The 22,181-nt window shown below is 42.8% G+C and overlaps 2 protein-coding genes across 2 annotated transcripts in view; one reads left to right on the top strand and one right to left on the bottom strand.

Moving 5' to 3' along the window:
* Positions 1-22,181, top strand: part of LOC114573230 (hormonally up-regulated neu tumor-associated kinase homolog B) — a 144,378-nt gene that overhangs the window by 68,903 nt on the left and 53,294 nt on the right. The window lies entirely within an intron of this gene.
* On the bottom strand, positions 11,573-22,076 carry tbx18 (T-box transcription factor 18). The gene is made up of 8 exons (XM_028605271.1): positions 21,607-22,076; positions 19,968-20,130; positions 19,411-19,512; positions 17,966-18,137; positions 17,297-17,464; positions 16,085-16,149; positions 14,637-14,731; positions 11,573-13,823 (listed from the first exon to the last, which is right to left on the bottom strand). Exons 1-8 carry the CDS (start codon positions 21,839-21,841, stop codon positions 13,282-13,284), a joined length of 1,542 nt encoding a protein of 513 aa, XP_028461072.1. The 5' UTR covers positions 21,842-22,076; the 3' UTR covers positions 11,573-13,281.

Genomic DNA, 22,181 nt, shown 5'->3' with positions numbered 1-22,181 from the left:
TGTTTTCCTTTACTTCTAGTAAAACATTCTAACTTTGTTTTGAAAAGCCATTTCTAATTTCTCACTATCATGATGATTATTATTAATCAGACGATTGGTGCAGTTGGTAGAAAACTACATCGCAGACAGGCTCTGCGTTGTGATTGGTTGCAGCGAGGCCTGCGTGTGGTTGGCTGGAAGCCAGTGTGATTGACAGCTCTACCTGGGTGGTAGGAGGCAGTGACAGCTCTGTCGCTGTGGAAACAAACACCGCAAGCCGGCCAGCCAATCAGAGTTGAGTGAGAGCCCCGGGGATTCATCTAACACATGCTGAAGATTTCCTCAAGACCAAAACACACATAAACACACACACACACACACACACACACACACACACACACACTCTCTCTCTCTCCTATGTGCTATATGTTTTTTGTTGGATATATGAGTGTATATGTGTTAAAGTGTATTTGTGTGCATGTGTGTTGAGTTAATGTGTGTGTTCTCCCTGTGTGGTGTGGTCTTCTGTCGACACCGTCTCTGGGTCGTTGACGTAGTTGTCATGGGAGAGTGCTATCTGGACCTGTACACACACACACACGCACACACACACGCACACACGCGCACACACCAGGGGACAGGGGTCAGCTTGTATTAAAAGACCAAATAAACGAAGCTTTCCACACCACCAACCCACCGCAGACAAGACAAGCAGACAGACATTGAGAACGTGACCGGATTAAATGTGTGTATGTGTGAAGGTGTAGAAGGAAATATCTTTCATTTGTCAGAGCAGCAGGTCGGATCAGTGTGTAAGGACACTGTTACCTGCCTGATGGACATGAGGTCAAGGCACACATGCACTGGTGAAGCTTTGGAGCATCATTCTGCAGTTTACCTGACAATTTTAACATTGCTGTAGGGACTGTAGGTTACCACAATCACCTCTTTAGTGGAAGCATATGGAAAGATGCTGTTATACCCGAGTGTCATTAGGCTGCCTGCCAGGGCGTATGGCTGGAGCACTGTGCTGCTATTCTCTCAGCTGTCCCTGTACGAGGCACGGCCTTGGACCTGATGTGTGTTTTAGAGTCTTGGGTTTGTATGTTAGTGGTTCCTAACCCTTATGGTATAAGGTACCCCCACAGCCGTGTCAGATGAAGATACATACCCCTTCAGCAATTCCCCTGTTTAACACTGTTTGTTATATAAATGTTGTTAATTCAATCATACATTTGAACTGTCAATTGACCGTGCTGATCAAGCCGGTCTATTCCTTCCCCGATGTATGTTTTGTGGATCAGAATCAGAAAACAGGATCATACACCTGTATAATACATACTGTACGGTTGATAGATGTGTTATTATCATATTTAAAAAAAAGTTGAATCTGTGAGTTTGTCATGTTGAACTCTAGCTCCAAACATTACCATAACTCTATCTCAGTCAGCCATCTTGTTCTCTCTCTTTTTTTCCTGTCACTTTCTCCTTTTCCTCTATTTATCTTTCTTTCCTCTGTTATTTCGCTTGCTTTATCACATCTCCCTTCAGCTCCTCTGTCTTTTCTCCTCTCCTCTGTTTATTTAATTATTTCTCCCGCGTGTTCTCTGTTTATGTCTCCTTCTCCCCTGTCCGTCCTTTTTTCCCCCTCTGTCCTCCTTTCTCCTCGTCTTTTTCTCTCCCTCTCCGGCCGTCGTAAATCGCTTTCTCGTTGACTGTTGAAGTGTGAGGAATGGCAGATCTGATGGTTTCTCACAGCTGTTGCAGGCTTTCCCAGGTTCACCTCGCCGCACTGCCCTCTGTGGTCCTGGCTTTCAGACCGGCAGGCAAAATATACAAAACATGGATAGGGTTTTAAATATTTGAACTGCTTTGATGTGTGCTTGATTTATCTTACTTGGACCAACAAGTGAACACTTCTTTTTTTTTAAGCTTAATCAAAACATAGAACTGTTGCTTCATCTGGCTTTACTGAGTTTGTAAAATGTTTTAATTCTAGATTAAAGGTGTAATGTAAAATACTTAAATGAATGTGTCCACAAAGAGCTGTGGGATTTAGAGATTCTGGTTTCAGTTACATAAAGTAGATTGTGCATGTCTTCAGATATGGCTCAAATCTGAAATGAAATACAATCAGTATTTCAGGGCATGAAAGGAGGGCGTTAAAAAGATGGCATGCTCGGGGGTTGGGTACTTCATCTTGTCATTTGAGTGGTGAGGACTGTACCAGCGCCTCTAAGAGCAAGGTGGCACCGCTCAAAAAGCTCCACAGGAACCCCAAATTTCAAAAGGCTTTCAGGTTGGTGGATGGATTTTTAGATCATTTGGCATGTTATGTATAGTGACTAGAATGCAAGATTTGGAAAACATAGCAATTAGCCCAAGTATCTTTTTACAGTCAGCTGCGTGACGAGTGGAAGGTGAAGCCGGAAGTGCAGGAGCAGCTGGCGAGAGACGAGAGACCCTCAGCAGCAAGTCGAGTGTGGGTTTTGCTCACCTGCCCCCCCCTGCTATAAACTGGGGTTTTGACGACTTTTGCTTTCAATTAGATAGTATTATCAGATTGCCATCTATGTCAGTTAGAGTGATTGCCATCCATTTAATTACCTTGCATTTGATATATAAACTAGTTTCATTTGGCTATTGCAGGAAACAAAATAGTAAAAAGTTACAGTATATAATGAGCCTAAAATTTGTTATTTGCCTGATTTTCAGCAATAAAGTGTTGTAGAGTGGTTGTACCATATCAATGACATTTCCATTTGATTGCTGGTGTCAAAGTTATATGAATATGTGAGCTGTTTTGTCTTTGTATGTTTGTCTGGTTTAGTAGTTATGAAAATTAATCATAACTAGACACCATGCGGGTACATGGGAACTTATTTCTCCTTTTCTGACCTGGAAGAGATTTGTTCCTGAAGTGATTCCAATGTAAGAGATCAGGAACCAAATCCACAGTCCTCGTTCTGTGCCAAAATGCATTTTTGAGTCCAGTTAAAGCTAATATGAGGCCTCAGCAGTCTGAGTTAGACCAATAAAGTTGGCGTCTTCTAAAGTTAAAATCCTTTTAGTACAAATATCCCTCTTTGTGTTACTACCGCTCCACTGCAACTCAGCAAGGAAAATTTCATCTGTCATCTGTACTAAAAAAAACTAACTTTGGAAGATGTTTGATTTTCTAAGTCAGACTTCTGTAGCCTCATATTATCTTTGGCTAAAGGTTAGAACACATAACTTCTTAAAACAAGGACTGTGAATTTAGTCCTCCATCTCTTACATTGGAATTGTTTTAGAAGCGATCTTGTCACAGCCAGTATGAACAGGAGGAATGATTATAGCAAGCAACAACTTTTAATGTGTCCTTGTGAATATTGTTTTAAGACAGACTTGGAAAATGTGAACCTATCTTTAAGCATCATCACTTTTGCTAAAAAAAATAAATATTTATTTTAAATCGCAAGATCAGAAAATAATGTAAATGAGCCTAATTTTAAGTTCCAGAAGACGTTTCTCAGATCTTCCCTCTAGATTATTAATACAGATTCATTCCAGCTGCATACAGGATAAAAATCCAACATAATGCTTTACTGAACCTCCAAAATCAACAGCACCAGAAGATGAATTGAATGAGAGACAACATCTTACATCCTGTCCATTTTTTTTTTTACTTGAGTGTGGTTTGAGTGCTCGTGGGCTGTGTAAAACAGGCAGTTCAGTTCTATAATTGGAAGTAGCAACTGATAAAACTGATGAGAGAAATTCTCCAGGGGCCTACACAATGCTTAGCCGACTTCTATCGGGTTACTAAAGTCGGATTGAGTATTTACAGTAAGGGATAGGAGTGTGAATGCCACAAACACAGTGCCTTATACAGACATTTTTACTCAACAATGACTTTGTAAGTGTGAAAATGGCTGCAGGTGTGTGGACTCTATTAATGGACATCATATTCATACCTACAGGTATGTACTGTGGCTGTATTCATGCTAACTTGGACTAAGGGCATTTTTTGTATGCTATACTCAAAGTATGAGCTCTGCCTTACTTGCATTATTTCCCTAATCATATTGTGATGTTAGCAGGTAAACATGGCCGCTGTCAATCTGTTAATACTGCCACACTAAATCCCTCTTGCAGCCGGGACAGCGACAGTTCTGTTGTATGAAGACGCAGTATCCTGTGTCTCGCAGCAAGTTGCCAAATATCCTCTCGCCATTCCCCTCTTCTCAGCAGACCTCCTACCCCCACTGAGAGAGACACACACACACACACACACACACACACACACACACACACACACACACACACACACATTCCAGGTCAGGTCTCATGGCCACATCACGTACACAAAGCACAGTGTGATCTAACGCCCGGCATGTGACCCATCCAGCACCGCCGGTGATACACTATGTGCAAGCAAAGAAACTTTGAGCCAAATTGTTCCAAACTTTAAGGACCTTGATAAGAAAGAAAACACTTAAAGATGTGTGTGTGTGTGTGTGTGTGTGTGTGTGTGTGTGTGTGTGTGTGTGTGTGTGTGTGTGAGTGACACAAAGAGTGCATGTTCTGGCTCTCACCTTGGTCTGTTCAGCAGTTTTCATGCGGCCTTAGTCGTCACTCAAGCAGCGAGACAGGATCAGATCATTATTATCACCTACAGGGATAAACAACATGCAACCTCTCTCTCGCTCTTACCCCATCCTTCTTCCCGGCTCCCTCCCTCCTCACTTTCACTCCCTCTGTGCTCCCTCACCCTTCCTCCTCCATCGCCCCTCCTCTCATCTTTCCTCTCTCTCCTCGCCCCCGTTGAGTGAATAGTGATCATGTCTGGCATTTCATCGGCTCTTTGCACTTCTCTCGTCTATTAAGATTGATGGGCTGCTTGGCTATAAATGAGCATGCTAATACTTGGACAGGGCCACGGTCAGGCAAGGGCTACATCAGGGCTACATACATATGGACACTCACACGCACCTTCCCTATTAGCAGCAGAATGTCAGAGCTGAGGCCCAGGAAGGGGCACTATTTTTGTTACATGAAAGCATACACACGGAGAAGATACATACACATACAAACACACCCACACACACTCAGGCATGACCCTGTCAGTCACCTCCAGCAGCGTCTGCTGTGGATCAGTAACCAGCACACTGCTGACCAGTAGTTCTAATTGCTCATGCACCGAAATCAAAGACAATAAGGTTGCAGCAGAAACATGTTAACCCCGACTGTGTGCAAGAGGATTTAATCCTACAATTACATGTTTTTCCCTACCATTATAAGGCTTAGGTGCAGCACCCAAGTCGTTTTGCATATTATTTATTTATTATCTTGTCTAGCTTCTTCTCCAATGTTGTAGACACAGATTTGGTAATAATAATGCTCCAAAATTATGTGAAATTGCATTTTCTTTTATAAAAATATAACATTTTCCTGGGGGATGACCTAACCCTAACCCTACTACTACACTTCCTGTCCAGCCTGTCTAAAGTGAAACAATTTCCTATTTATTTTTAACAAAATTAAACAATGATTAATTGGTTAGCATTCCAAAACTTCTGCTCCTGTGATGTTGCACCATAAATTGATGCAGAAAAAGCACAACTAGTTGCAGAAAAATTCAGGAAATTAAGTGTTTGAAATGCTTACAATTTCAATTTTGCTCAAAAGTGGAGATCTCAACTTCAATACATCGTAGTAACTGCTGGTTTCTTAGTAATGCAGTAGATACACTTTGAGCTGTCCTGCTATTGTTACAGACATGTCTGGACTACAGTATGTAGCCACTGGACTCACCTCATTCTCACCCTTACTTTCTGCTTTGCTGCATATAGGGTACATTACTTCTTGTATTGGCACTGGCTGTTGGCATTGGCTGTAAATCGTGACGTGCAGAATTGTCAACTATGGCTGTAATTTCAAAGTATTCTGGGCTGAGGTCCTGGTGTGGAAATAGTTTAAGGGTGGCTAAAAACAGACCTATTAAATATATAAACATAGAGTATTACATAGATGAAATAGGTGAAATTGATTGAACAGCATAACATACTGTTGAACAAGCTTGTGTTACAGGGCCGGACCTTTTGATTATTTGCGTAATTACCTATGTCACAATGATTTTTTGTCACTATTGAATTAAGTTCACTATTGTCTAGAAAAAGCCTGGATGTTTTGATTTCACTTTGGACCTACTAACCTAGCTACGGGATTTGTCTTTTAATTCAGTCTAATGTCTCTCACAGAACTCTCTTATAGTTTAGTGTTACATACTGTTTGTGTATTCTAGTTTGGGTGTTTTCCATCGTTTCTTTGGTGCCACTGTTTAGCAGGTGCTTAGGTCAAGTGTTAATTTAAGTTCCCCAAAAAGTCCTCAGCCTTTAAAACTGTCCGCCTAAGGCAGCTGTGAATAACTGTCCTGCATTTGGTTATGTGTTGGCCAGAGCCAAGGGACATAGCCACAGATCATATAAAGAACCGATAGACATTTACAAGACATCGCAGAGCCTGTCCTTTCATTTTGGCTCGACACTCAGTCTATCGAGCCTTCTCAGTATCTCACACAAGCACGCAGCGTTATACATTAATTTTGAAGTGTACGCATGTGTTCACATGAGTGTGTGTGTGTGTGTATGTGTGTGTTTCTTTGCCTGTATATCCCTGCAGAAATGGAGAGAGAGTCGTCGGAGGTGCTCCTGTCCTTTTTGTTGACATGGAAAGATTACAGGAAAATATTGTGTCATAATTATATCTTAACACCCGCCTCATAGATCAGAGTTCATGGGGGGCTACTAAGAAACATGCCCTGTGGAGCTGACCATAAATCAGACAAAGATTTAATGGCTGTAAAGGACACCCTGAGCCTCAGATTCTTGCAACTGTCATCAAATACCCGCTAGGCCATTAACAGGTCACGCACAAGTGGCTGAGCTGAGCCTGCCACATCATCAGCACACCCACCCTCCTCTTGTCACCAGCTGAAGCCCCCCCAGAGCACAGGTGCACTTCCTGGGGCAGAAGAGCCTCTTTGCACCAACATTCAGTCCTGTCTTCTCTCTTCCATAAATCTTGGGCTCCTTAAATTGAGAAATACGGCAACACGGCAGGTTGGTATGACCCCTGCTATTAATCCTGAAGTCTTTCACTGAAATCCATCTGATTCCTAGTGTTGACACATATTTTAAGATCATTACAAAATTCCTATTTGGGCAGACTGATCTCATGAAGTGGCGTATGTATGACACGCCAATTTGTATGCCATTTTGGCGTGTTATCAAGATGTATACTCGCTTTTTAGCGTGTTTATGAACACCGATTGGCCTCCATTGACTTACATTACCTTGTGAATTGACGCCGTAGCGAGTAGTATGAAAGGCCAAAAATCCACATCGGGAGGTTGGTCAGGGTGGAGGATGGGTAAAACACAGGACTTGGATCGTGTCCCATGTGTGGTGTTTACTTCCCATGTTTGTTGTTTTCCTAAACCCAACCCTGTTCTTCTTTTCCAAATCCCAACCGGTTCTTCTTTTCCTAAACCCAATCCCGTTCTTCTTTTCCTAATCCCAACCGTTTCTTCTTTTCCTAAACCCAATTTGTGTGTGAGGTTTCCTAAACCCAACCGTAGTGCCGCGATAACACGTAGCCTCACGATAACACGTAGCCTCGCGATAACACGTAGCCTCGCGATAACACGTAGCCTTGCGATAACACGCCACGTGGCTTTAAATAAGGGGGTCGTATGTTTACGCTGTGATGTTGCAGACTGCCGTCCGCTGTATACAGCGATACAGCGTAGAAATACACGCGGCTAGCTCAAAATGCGTACAGATCACAGAACACGCCACTTGGCTTTAGGAAAGTGGCGTGTATGTTTACGCAAAGTCATGATACCACGTAGATTTGGGAAATCTTTGAGAGTCATTTTGTCTTTAAGAAACATGAGGCTTTTTTCTTTATGTCAAGATAAGTTTGGCTAAACTGCCATTTGGAATTCTAATATGCTGCTCATCAGACACAAACAGATTTTTTTTTTTGTTGCCTCTGTTGCGAGTTTCTGTGCCAAACCTTAGTCTGTGCTTCAGGGAACTTTCTTGTCACTGGCCAACATGACCTCACCTGTGGACTCCCCGGTTCATATGCTTGGTCACGTACAGCAGGCCGCAACTCCCCTCTGAGCACGCTCAACCACGTGGTCACCTTGGCGGCCCGTATGTTAATGTTCACTTCAATCACACAGGACGCTAAAACCACATAACTGGCCTCTATGCAAAATACAAACTTCTGTGTTGAGTGCTCCGGGTTGCCAATTCCCTGAGGGAAGAAAGGCAGCGAGTGTAGAGGAAAGATATGGTAAATAGGTTTATTCCACTTCAGACAAGACTCACTGTTTGAGGATGCCAGAGACCATCATTCTGTACATGGGAAACATTTGAAATCGATGCCAATGAACTGTTTTACCAACCGTTTTCCCAACAGCAGCACTTTCTTATGCTTTTATGTCTTTTTGCTCATATTTAATGTAATTCAATTGGTTGAAATAATTCTTTGATGCAAACACTATATTGTATCCCCATTGACTCAAAAAGTCTCCTCTGTACAGTATGATTGTTTTTAAAGAGGGCTGCACTTGAGTTGGCGTTGGTTAATTGAGCCTTAGTGCCAAACTGTATCTGTTTGTGTAAACACTGTGACTGGAAAGGTCAGAAGTGCTTGTAGATGCTTGTAATATTCAGCACCAAGCAACAAGTGGAAAATGGAGTTGTGTGTGTGTGTGTGTGTGTGAGAGCAAGAGAGAGAGAGAGAGAGCAGGCACAGCTTGGTAAAAACATATTTTTTGCAGTCCTAGCTCATTTTGCTCTCTAATTCATGCTTCAATTTTATTATAGTGTCTATGTTAATACACTCTATACACACTCTTAAACGAAGACTGATGTCTCTCTGCTTTGATTGGATGCCTCGGAGCTTTGGGAATATTCAGTATCATGATGAAATGCTTTGGCAGCACTGCAAAGGGTGTATTTATGCACAGCTAATGTTAACAGTAAATCAAAGTTGTCTACTTAGTTAATAATAGATTTTACAAGTAGAGTTGATACATTAAACAGTGATTTGTATTACTGTGAAATTAGTTGTGATGACACATTAAAATACCAGCTAAAAAAACGAAAAGGCTTTTGGGATTACAAGCCAAATCTAGCTTTCTTCTCTACCAGCCAGTATAGGTAGGGTATTGGTTACTCATTATTTTAAAGTGTTACTTTCAAATGTATTGTTTTCATATTATGCATGGAAACAAAGTGCATAATGCAGCAGGTCAGGGAAGTGGATGGGCAAAGGGGGTCGGGCCAAAAGGTTGGTAATGTTGGTTGTTGGTTAATCTCTATAAACAGCTATCTGCATTTATGCAGAATCTGTAGGCAACGGGTCAAGATTTTGATATTGGAAGTGTGGAAGGTTTCCGTTTGTACTCCGAGAAGCGTTGACCAATCACGTTTGAGCAGGCTTTGGCGGCATGCAGGTTAACGTGTCTGCCATGTGGAGAGTAAAATATGCAGAACACATTGGCCGAAATGCAGTCTCAGCATCGGCTATTGTCTGATGAGGATTTAGCTTTTTATTAACTTCAAAAAATAAATTAAAAAAATACAGTTTTTATTGGCAGCCTAGTTATGAGCATTGTAATATATGAGATGTTCATTACATGTATCAGCACTCAATGGACCGCTGTAGTCTACAGTACTGTACTGTACTCCAAGTACCGACGGTCCCGATTCAGAACTATTAAATTGATCAGATTAAAATGTTGATAAAATATATGATTTGTATCAAAGTTTAACTGGGATATTCTTAAATTCAGAGTCTACTCTCTTGGTCCGTGTTATAATACAGTAACACACAGCCGTACAGCGGTGTTTCTTTTCCCACACTGCCAGAGTTTCTGCCTGTACATAACTTTCAAACCCTACTGGACAGGTTGCCATGACATTTGTTGAACTCTTGAACAACACAAATATGACAATGACATCTACAGTATGTACCTATTCTAGTTGGATAAGAAATACTGTATGAAGATCGTCTTGACCCTTAGTTTTAACTTCATACAAATCTTAAACACACACGCTGCTTCTGTTTCTGCTGCCTCTCCTTCTCTCCTCCCTCCCCTTCCCTCCTCTCTCCTCCTCCTCCAGGCGGACAGCGTGACAGATCTGTCACGTCGGCACCTGGTCGTACACAAGTGTTAATGTCCCCACCTTGGCCGAGAAGCACTGGACCACTGTCTGCGTAAATATATGAGTGTGTGTGTGCCTGAGACCTTCTGCAGCATTATACAAACTGTATCTATCCTTCCTAAATCGGAAATCCTAGAAAACCTAAGCTTTCAAAGGCTGACAGACTGAAAAGAAACTGAAAGAGATTTAGCTAGCACTGTGCATAAAAATGTGTGTGTGTGTGTGTGTGTGTGTGTGTGTGTGTGTGTGTGTGTGTGTGTGTGTGTGTGTGTGTGTGTGACGGTGGGTTGGTGGGTGGTACAGAAGCATCAGGCAGGGGGCCCATCTCCTGTCACTCAGAAACAACAAGCCAATCATTCATGGGTTCTAAAATAAACTCCCCTCACCCCCCTTACGTTCCGTTCCATTCCGTCCCCCCCCCCCTCACATGTGCTCCTTTCGTCAGCACCCCTCACCTTCAGAGTGACAGGAGACAACTGAGGGGGAATGGATGACAGCAGGAGAGAGTCAGCAACTTTTGGGATGAATGCTTGGGAAAGGTGAAAAATCAGGTTGAGTGAATCAGTGAAGAACTGCAAAGCTTTGTCGACTTCCTACTGAATCATACTTGGAGGCGGAAATTTGAGAACAGCATGATGTTGTACTGCATATCATGATGCATGTCGTACAGTTGTGACCTATATCAGACTATTTAAATCCCCCGTATCAGAAACCCAAAGTATATGGGGCCAAACTTTACGACGGTCTCTTATAATTGAATCATGAGAGTTAGTAGAATCTGGTCTACTGTAACCAGCTGCTCTGGCTCCAAGATTTCTTATCTTATCTGAGTTTTATCAGCTTATTTGTATTGAAGTAATGGGATTTGTAGGCTCACGCATACAGTAAATGCCGGTATTATGGGTAAACTCTCCTAACAGTACAGTGTAAATTCAAAATGGCCACTTTGAGAGTTCAGACTGTGCAGGCAGGAGAGTATTTTCAGGAGTTAATTCAGATCTAGCCGCAATTCTGCAGTTATAGTTTTTCATAATCCTTCTATTGCATGTGTCATGATATAAAGAGAAAAACATTGTATGTTTTTGGGTAGTTGATAAATATGAGTCCTTACTGTGTCCTAACTGACAAAGCACTAGCTACTACAAGAGATGAGATGTAGCACTTGTCTTGTTTTCTTTTCAAAATTTATTTGAGGAACAGAGGAAATATGTCTCTGTGTTTTGTCTTGGATTCTTGGCGTCTTAGGTCACACATTCGCTGTCAGCTCAACCACCTGTTGCGCCACACTCACACACACACACACACACACACACACACACACACACACACACACACACACACACACACACACACACACACAAATGTGCATACTCACACATGTCCACACCATCACACCCACATCCACATTCACCACACCCTGCCTCGTGTGACTAGCCAATTCAGCAGAGATGTAGGTCTTAGTCTTATTTGCTTGTGTGTGTGTGTGTGTTTGTGTGTGTGTGTGTGTGTGTGTGTGTGTGAGAGTTGTTCTTTCTCCCTGTCTCCTGTGGTATTTTCATTTTTCTGGAATCCAAAGCCTGTGGAACAACCCCAATCATTGACTGCTTTATCACACACACACACACACACACACACACACACACACACACACACACACACACACACACACACACACACACACACACATTCACAATGCCACTAGCACATACATAAGTGAGAACAGTAAGCGTACTTTTTTTGTTTTCACAAGGAAATATTATATTGTAAGCATTGCAATTGCTTCACTTTAAAAAAAAAAAAAGAAATGTGGAAAGAAAACGCTCCCACACACACACTGGTATGTTCACAATTGCCATAAACAAAACAAAATCCGTTAAATTAGTAAGATATTGATTACATATTAACATTGTGACATGAATACATACATTTATATTTTATTTGGCTCATCAAAGGTCACAGAACATGTTAATGTCCTCGGCCAAAGGGCGTGCTGATATAGAGCGTGTTTGCGAAGAAAAGCTTTTCGGTCAAGTTCAGGGTCGGCTGACCCAGTCTAAAGAGCAGAAGCAGGTGCATTGGGGTTTTTAAGTGCGAAGGGTCACACACAGCCTTTTATATACACACACATCTCTCCTCCCGCCCGCCTTCCCCTCGCTATATACAGAGTCATCATGCACAGTTACGTCTGTGTCCCACAAAGGAAGGTGTGCTTCAGCCTGCCATCCAAACAGCTGCATCAAGAAAAAATCTGTCAAACCAGACGTAGAATACGTAGATCAGTCCTTCATCCATCATTCTCCCACAGCTTTAACCTCGTCAGGCCATAACTGTCACTGGGATATCTCCCATGGTCTCTTAAGGCCATGATGTCATCACGCTAATATGTGACAGGCTCCTGGTGTTGTGTGTAAAAAAATGTTTTTGGAGAGAGTCGGAGTGGTGAAACGGCCCTGCCTGTAGTGCATTATTACTAGATGGACTACATGTTTGTTATTCCAAAGATTTGATCGAGAACACCGCCAGGCATGTAATGACGAAGAATTTAATTGATGAAAGGAATTTAGTCAATGTATCCCATAAAAAAACAAGTTCAAAAGTAGTGTTCAGAAACTCCATCCAAAGTAGGCAAGCTCAAGGAGGCAATGTAGAATGCTGTGTGAGTCTAACAGTTCCTGCTTCAGGGCCTCGTGCCAGGTGTTGAAGTGCTTGCTTTGAGTGCCTGGGCCAGCCCAGTTTCTTCCCAGTCCATATTCAGCTCCAGTTTAGTCGCTGGTTACATCGTTTGGACTCCTTATCCAAAGCTGCAGGTAGTTTCTCCCTTTAGTGACCACTGCAGCTGCATGTGCGTTGTCCTAGAGAACATACTTAAAAGATAAGAACGTAAAAAATATTCCCTTCACTTAAAAGAGCTTTGACAAGCTCTTTATGCTCACAGAGGCCAATGGCTTGATCTGTCACTCCTCTCTGTTTGTCCACAATTCAGCCTGATGCTTTTTCAGCACGTGGGTGATTAATTCGTAGCACGTTCTGAACCAATTTCGTTTTTCGTGACAACCCTAGATGTCCGGAGTCGTATTCAGCCCATGTGGGCAGTGACCTGTGAGGCCCCGCCTCCCGGCTGGCTACCTGCCAGTCCTAAAGTCCGGGAGTCAAACAAGAAGCCTTGCTGTCCTCCACTGAGTACACCCAGACTGTCCGTTAGAGTCCCACTGGGAGACGAGCCAAGGAAGGGACTCTGATGATTGGCAGTGGCAGCGGCAGCCATTTTATCAGGGCTGGCTGCGAGGCGCGGCGAGGGAGGGAATGTGTAACCGTACAGGCTGTAGGGCGGTGTGTGGAGGCGAAGCCCGGCGTAACCCTGCGGCGTGGGGTTGGATAGATAGCCAAATTGAGAAGCAGGGAGAGGCAGAGAACAGAATCCTTCGCCCTCATACGCCGATGGACCTCTGGGAGGGTGGAACGGCTCCGGGGGGTTGCTGTAGCGATGGAGAGGGTGTGTGGGTCGGCTGCAGGTGTAGTCAGGCGGGCTGAGAGGGCAGACCTGGAAAGGTGAGGAGCACGGGGACGTGGGGAGCAGGTGAGATGATGGTCCGATCCCACCATGAACTCCTGGGATCCCTACAGAAACCGAGGCAGAAAAACAGAAAAAGTGAGCCTATATCCACTTACATGATGGCGTTGTCTGTTGGTTTAAATTCAACTAGGGATGCACCACCTACTTTCTCCATGGTTTATTGTAGGGCTGGGCGATATGGAGAAAATCAAATATCACAATATTTTTGACCAAATACCTCGATATTGATACCGTAACGATATTGTAGGGTTGACTATTGTTGCTTTCATGAAATATTTACACAATGAGATTTTTGATAAATAATCATCAGTAATGTGGATATAATGACTAACTGGGTAAAGGCAAATAATAGAACAGTTACAACAGTCTGGTACGTTCAGAAAATGACATCACTTTACTGTAATGCAGCCTTTAAAACCAGGAAAAGACAACACTTATGCCATATTATGATATTACAACATCCAAAATCTAAGACGATATCTAGTCTCATATCACGATATCGATATAATATTGATATATTGCCCAGCTCTAGTTTATTGTTTCCTTACATAAAATGATTCCAATGAGTTGAACACAGTGAGGTATGTAGGTTAAATTTTGGATTTCGGTATTTTGGTATTGGATCAGCAGTGTGTATTGACAGATACCCGAAGTTGAGGTGTTGTTATCAATATCAGGAGATCAAATGTTCGATCGGGACATCCCTGACAATAACGTATGATTTAGGTTTCTATCAAAAGCAAAAAAGGAAGTATTGTGAGGTTTTGGCAAACCTCTTTGGTAGAAGGTTGCCATTTAGGCCGGACGACTCGACTCATTACTCGGTATCCGGAAAACTCCCGGTAGTTAACTCTTACCTTGCTTGGTAATGCCAGGGATGTCCTCAAATGTGAGCGTTCGCAGAGATGGGCGCCAGAATGCATACGACTCAACCAAAGCCTCCAGACCCATCCTGTAAAACCCACATGAATGCACACGTTAGCACACGTTAATCAGCATTACTGAAAGGTCATCACAACTTCCTTGTCTTGTACTTTCTTTAGTCCCCTGATGCAGCTGCAGCCGCTCTCTCCCAGCCTGCCTCACATTACCGCCAAACCACCTGGCGGCCATTTTAGTCGCCCGTGGGGCCTCTCTTGCCATCTCCATGGAGACCTCAGGTAATGAGGGGCATAAACGCCACGTTACCATTGGCTGCTGCCAGCCGGGTGCTCGGAGGTAATTGCTTTCACACGGCTTTTACGGGCGAATCAGGACGAAGGAGCAGGAAGCCGAAGCAAGGATTTATGAGGTGGGACTCCCCTCCCCACCTCCACCTCCACCCCCCAATCTGTGTCTCCCTCCTCCTCTAGGTGGGGCAGAGGGTTGCTGTGGCGGGGTAATGCGAGTGCTCTGTTACCCCTCGTTAGCGTGAGGATAAAAGTCTTCCCCCCCGCGGGGTTGTAGCCACGGTGATAATTTAGACAAGCTGCCCCGAGCGGTTCTGTGTGCTCCAAAGCAGCCTATCAGAGCAGAAGTTTATTTAGCAAACTGCTTAACTCTTCCTGTAATATTTAAGGGGAGTTTTTTTTATCGGCCTTCCTGGGTTTAACTTTTATAGGGTCAGCTGTCAGGGTTATCCAGTTTGCTGTTTTCTACCTTCCTCCCTCTCAAATCTCCTGTCTCACACGCTCCTTCTCCTTCTCTTTCTCCTGCTCTCCCCCCTTTTCTCTCCCCTCCTCTCTAATGATTTCTGTGAGGCCTCGGGGGAGTGGCTGTTTGGAGACTGTTGGAGTTTAACTGCTGTGTTGTTTTAATGCTGTGTTTATATATGTTTAGAAATGTGTTTATACAGATTTTCTTCAGGACACTCTTGACTTTTATTATTTTGCTGTTGATGTTTATGTTCTCGAGGCCGACTGGAATCTGACGCTCCATTTAGGTTTGCAGCCGAGGTTAGATTTTCCCCTCTCAAAGCATGTGCCTGTAACTGTGCAGTTGCGGGGATTAATGTGCCTTTAAAGTTAGCACATTTTAACGAAAATGCATCACAGTTAAATATGGTGAAATCATAATTATGTGTGCCACGTCTGTTCAGTTTAGTCAATTTCTTGTCTGCCATTTAGAACAGATTTAATGGGAGGCTGTTGCACATTTTCCATTAGAAAAAAAATAAATAAATACAAAGCTTTGCTCCCCATAAAATCTGACTGAAATAGCCGTGACAAAAACCCCAACCAAGCCAGAATATAATGCAGTCATGCATCCCACATTACCCCTAATGCACTAGATAATGTGAAAATCTCTGTGGTTAAATTGAACTCACCGGTTTCTGCCAGAGTCTCTGAAGCCTTTGGCAAATGGGTTTCTGTCAATTTTCAGCCTTGTAATCTGAAAAGGAAAATAAGACACTAATTTTTTCCCAAAAATGTGTTATTACAAAGTCCACAATAACATACTGTGTAATGGAAGATTATTTCCAGCCCAAATAATTGTCATTGTCTGTAATATTTTTTTTATCAGATCTATAAATAAATACATTAATGTGCATAGTATGCTGCCAACTGTGCTGTTCTTATGAGATGAACATAATATGTGGGAATGCATGTATGTTTCCTTGCACATAGCTATATGTGAATGTGTGTGTGTGTGTGTGTGTGTGTGTGTGTGTGTGTGTGTGTGTGTGTGTGTGTGTGTGTATGTTAATGTCTGTGGGGCTGCCAGCCCAGGCTGTGGGTGGTGTTTAACACCCAACTCTGTGACCCGCATCCAAAGGGACTTTTAAAGGCATCGCCACCATGTTCTGACTTCAGCCATCATGCGCTGTGGGCCAGCTAACCCCAGCGAACATCTACTTCAAAGCTGGGCATTGACTGGGCTAGTGTAAAAATCCAGAAAAAACAAAACAAAAACTGCAGCTTTTACTTATTGAAGAAGTTGGCTTTGAAATGTGGGCAAAATTCAGAAAACATGAGACGCTCAAGCAATGTAGGAAAGCACTTCAAAAATCAACTTAAAAAAGAAATCAGTTCAACAAGCGTTTCCTTGGTGGAACTGGTAAAACACTCCCACGGAAAACGCACGACCTTTATCACTCTCTCTCTCTCTCTCTCTCTCTCTCTCTGTTTTGCAAAACACACACACACACACACACACATCCCCACACACACACACCTGCACTCACACTCACACAATAATCTGCCTTTAAAATGCAGACCAGACCCAGGTGCAAAACATGAAATTGTTAAGGCACAGAAACTAAAATAGTTTATTTTACTTTTTTTTTTTACTTCTTATAGTCTCGTTCTGTCCGATATCATTCTCTAGCGCAACCTGAAGAAGTTGCTTTCAATTCCTTATCGGTCATCGCTTGTTAGTAGCTGTACAAAACTACAAAACAAACAATAATATCCATTGGCAACAGGGCAGTCAGTGTAGCACTTGCATGCTGGCAATGTGAGTTTCGTGGACCCGTTATCTTTTCCAGTGGGTTTGGTTTTAAGAGGCCATGTGGTTGTGTGGAGGTCAGCTGGGCTACCTGTTGATTCTGATACGCTGTGACGGTGGTGAACACCGTCTCAGGGAAGGCGAAGGTGCGGGTGCCTTCCCCAGCAGGGATGGCTCTCACTGGGGATAACTCCTCTCCACACTCCTTGCGGATCACATGGACCCGCGGCTGGTACTTGTGCATGGAGTGCAGAATGATCTGAACAGGCAGGGGAAAAAAATATAACAGCAACTTCACGTTATTCACAGCCATAAAACATAATAGTTGGATAATGAACATGAACACCTGGACACAGAGATGCATGGACACATGCACCTGCACACATAAACATCCACAATATGTCAAATCAGAGGCCCTTAACTTAAAGAGGGAATTATTGTTCTTGCAACAATGTCACAAATGGGAATTTTTATTTAAAAAACTATTAATCATAGGCCCAATTTCTTTTGCAGCAGAACAATTCAGTTGCAGGCTTTAAAAATCGACTTTTAATGATAACATGTACAGTTTTAAATGATACTAGAAGAGTAGGCCTACTAGAATTATCACAACAACAAAACAAAATATTAAATCAAAATATAAAATGATGCTAGTCTTATTATAACGGAGATAAAATACAATTCAAAAGGGCCACAGTGAAGTAGGTTACCCATCTTATAATAGTACTATTTTACAGACAGTCTTCGTTGTGGCACTTACATGTCCCTGGTCGTCCAGTTCGTTGTTGGTCAGTTTAAGTTTGTCGAAGCTGACCACCTGACGCATCCACGTCTCTCCTGAGGCCGGGGAGTCCGGGTGGATGTACACTCTGGGCGGCACAGGCGAGTCCGCATTCCCCGCTACCATCCACTTGGAACTGTGGTACACGTACCTTCACAATTCACACACACACACACACACACACACACACACACACACACACACGGGAGGTAAATGAACACAATGTCCATAGTTAATTTTTTATTTTTTTTCTTCCTCATACTGCTATTCACCCCATTTCACGGAAGAAAAACGCCAGAAAATGAGACCAACGACCACCAATAATCACAAGTGATATGGAGACCTTTTTAAAAGTCGAGAGAGAGGATTGAATCAGTCACGGGAACCTAAAATAATTCCATCAAAATTGTAATTATAATTCAACTACAGAGCTCACATTTGAGCTCGGCCATGCTTATTATTATTATTTAATAAAACAAACACATTTTTCTTTTTGTGCTGCATTTTATATGAAGAGGTTAAAAAAGCGCTTGCCAAGACAAATGTCAACTTAGATCAGGCTTAATCAGGCCTAAAACTACTTTTTACTATTTTCGGTATGCAATTAAATGCTTAAAACGATGTAGGCCTATACGCAGGGGCTATACGTCTAATCGCCTTCAGCTAGTAACCCAACTAATTAGTTCCTCGTCTGGTTGAAGGTGTGCTCATCACCTGCTGTTAGGCGCTGCTGACTCTCGTTCCTCCACGGCGCGTTGTCGCCAGCAGATCATTAGCTGTGCGGTGCGTGCGAGCACCCCGTTTCCGTAATCCCCTGTAGCCTACAATGCGCCATATCTTGTCAGGTCCGGCTGGCCCAATAACACGTCCATTAGGATGTCACTCATCACTCCACCACGCCGCTAGAAACGTGTTTACATTGAAACGGCTGTTTGAAAGTTTGAAATGACAGACCTACAGGCGTACAGGGGCAACGCCGTTGCAATAACACGCAGTTTTTTTTTTCCTTCTTCTGCATTATAACGACATGTGTTGGTTTGACCTTCTAGGGTGGAGAGGTTAGGCATCCAAAAGGCCTTTTCCCAAAAGGGACGGCAAAACCGCCGTGACAGCAGTCCGGTGCCAAGCGCCATTTGTGGAGACAGAACGAGAGTTGCACAATTGAAAAATCTTAGGTTGTCCCAGCCCAGGAACAGTGTGTATGGAGTCTAAATTAAGACTACATGGTAACGGACATGCGTGTGGCCATTTCTGTAGCCTATAGCCTACTTCTATACATGTACAGTTTCTCTATCACTTAAGAATCTTTATTTTAATTTGACTTTTGTAATTGTTTATAAAAGGATCACACGTTTATTCTGAATTTTTGGAGTGTGTGTGTGTGTGTGTGTGTGTGCTCTGTGCGTTTTATATTTTTTTTTTACCTGTATCGTTTGTTGTCCACGGGGATTATATCCATGGCAATGTAATACTGCTGATGTGGGTCCAAGCCCGTAATCTTCACACGCATAGCGGGGAACATCCGCCTGACAGGAAAACCAAATAAATCATCTGCATTGGAGATTTCAGATCAGCTACAGGCTACATGGGTTTACAACACACAGTCGTTATTCATTTATAATAATAATAATAATGATACAAAAATATATTATCGCTTAATAAAAATAATAATAATAATACAGCAGACAAGACTGTTTAGACCGTCGTCTTGTTATCTTTGAGAAATGAAGTCAGCTGATTGCTTCTATAATTATCGGATTCAAAGGCTCTTTTTAATAGCAAATTTTCGATAAGTAGGACTCTTATCTTATTTAATCTTTTAGCCTAAATTAAATATTTGTATGCATGTTTTATTTTTTTTATTATCATAGACAAGTCTGGTTTATTCGAGGTTTGCCTAGATTGTTTAATTCTTTATTCTTTGTTCAGCGATCTCTGAGCGCGTCTTTTTGTTTCCCTCCCGAACATTACAGGCTCTTACCTTCCAGCCTTGGTAATGATCATTTCCGTGCCAATCTCGTGGAACCGTTTCCACAGGTCTGATCCTTGCAGTTCCACGCGGGTCTCCTCTCCGCTCGCGGTTACCGGCGCCGTGCACGGAGCTGCAGGCTGCGGGCTCTCGAGCAGCGCGTCCTCGCTCTCTGCTGCACCGGAAAGAGGCGAGAAAGATGAACGCGTTTCAATAGTAGGCCTAACACACCCATCTAAGCCAGGCGTTATTCTACTTCAAGGATCTTTTGTCCTGTGACTCATAGAAAAGGCTACATTCTGAATGCATTACATTTATTTTAAAAGCACACAAACATGACAGCAAGACGAACAATCGATTACTGTAGGCTAATACAATATAAAGACCATAACTGCACAAAGCACGTTTTGCATTTGTCCAAATATGACTTATTAAATACATCATTATATTAATAAGGCTATATATCATTTACATTTTCCCATTACAGAGACTGTAGCAATGATAAAAAAAAAAACTTTCAGCAGCCCACAAAAAAGGTCAAAACTTTGACTACACACTACAAGTTATTTTTTTAGCTGCGAGGAGATAAAAATGCTTTATAGTAGCCTTATGATTACGTCCATTAGCCTAAACTCCCTCTTGAATATACACTGAAAGCTGGGTGTTTAGAATATTGTAGTTTTATATGTGTCTTTAAAGTTTATACACTACCGAACTCCAATTTAAGTTCCAGTAGGAACTGTGTAATGCTTTTCATAATGTAGTACTTGAGTTTTAATATTGGGGATGTGTTTAGAGGACACCCTAACAGTAGTGTTTATGTGTTTCACCGCTCTTGTTATTTGCGCTATTCAACGCAGGCCTCGCCAGGTGGTGGGAATTTATGGACATTAGACATGGGCCTAACAAGCCCAACTAACACAACAAATCCTCAGCCAAGTGCGTTTTTAAACGTGCAGCAGATTGAAATCCTAATGTGTCCGGGCCAGTCGGTTTATGCTTTCTGCAGACCTCTTAGCATCCTTTCCGTGGCCGTTCCCCTGCCTTTATACGCTGCTAATTGGCGTGTTTATGATTGCAACACAACTCATAAAGAGTCTCACATTAGTCACACTCACACCACTCATATTAACTAGACCGGGGCCACGATATGATATCACAGTTCCACTCTGAGGACCTGACCAAAGCCTATCATTGTTTTTTTTTTTATTCTGGATCTTTTGCGTCTTATTACTAAATATTCCTCAGCAATAAGCAGAAGAGAGCATACATGATCCTGATGGAGAAAAAAAATTGCAGGTTTTTATTTAAAAACAAATCTCAGCGAGAAGCTAAAAGCAAGTTTGAGTAATATCCTTAAAAACAGGGATAGGGTATCAAATGCGCATGGCCTTGAAAATAAACAGTTGTATACCAGTAATAGCTTTGAAAACAATTATAGCTTATAATGAGGAAGTAGCCTATGGTTTAATGCAACATGGACATCATTTTAGCTTTATATTGGCTATGATATAGGCTACTTCTAATTTGGTAATGTTGCTATTCCAATGACCCATAGTTTGCAGTCATTGTAATGCATTATTAATTTAATGTATAGTCTTTATTATTAGGCTTGTATTACTACCGGCTTTCTTTGTTGTTATTTACTTACGGGATCCGTCACTTGCACATTCTGCCTCGCTGCCCCGGTCGCTGGTGCACGCTCTGTCGGCTCGCGGCCCCGGGCTCCCGGTTAGATCAGAGACATCAGTTCCGTCCTCGTAGTCGGCGGACACAGCATCCTCCCCGGCCTTCCTGCGTCTCTTTTCGGCTCCGATCAGCGCCTCTACCGAGAATGCATGCGCCTTAACACTCAGCGCGCACGGGGACCGCCGCTTCTCTGCCATTTCTCTCGGTCTCCGAGCAGAGGAACGAGAGGAAAGAGACGGCGTCACGAGCTTACAGGGAGCAAGGAAAGTTCAAAACACACCGAGTCGAAAAACAAGGAAATCCACGATGGCAGTCCAGTTCTTTCCGTGCGACGGGTTGTCCGTCCTGGAGCCGGACAGTAGAGGAAACAGAGGGAGCCGGGACGAGCTGTAGCCTAATAATGTCTCCGTTATCCGTGAGAGCCGTGCGGACTTTTGGAGAGTGTCAACAACCGGAGCTTAGTGGAGAGCCGGAGAATGGGACCTGTCAGTCACAACACAGAGCAACCAATCACGAGTAATCACAGCCCCCCGGAAC

The sequence above is a fragment of the Perca flavescens genome, chromosome 18, assembly GCF_004354835.1.
Source record: "Perca flavescens isolate YP-PL-M2 chromosome 18, PFLA_1.0, whole genome shotgun sequence".
NCBI classification, from domain to species: Eukaryota; Metazoa; Chordata; class Actinopteri; order Perciformes; family Percidae; genus Perca; species Perca flavescens.
The sequence above is the reverse complement of the archived record's forward strand: the minus strand, read 5'-3'. Positions and strand labels throughout refer to the sequence as shown.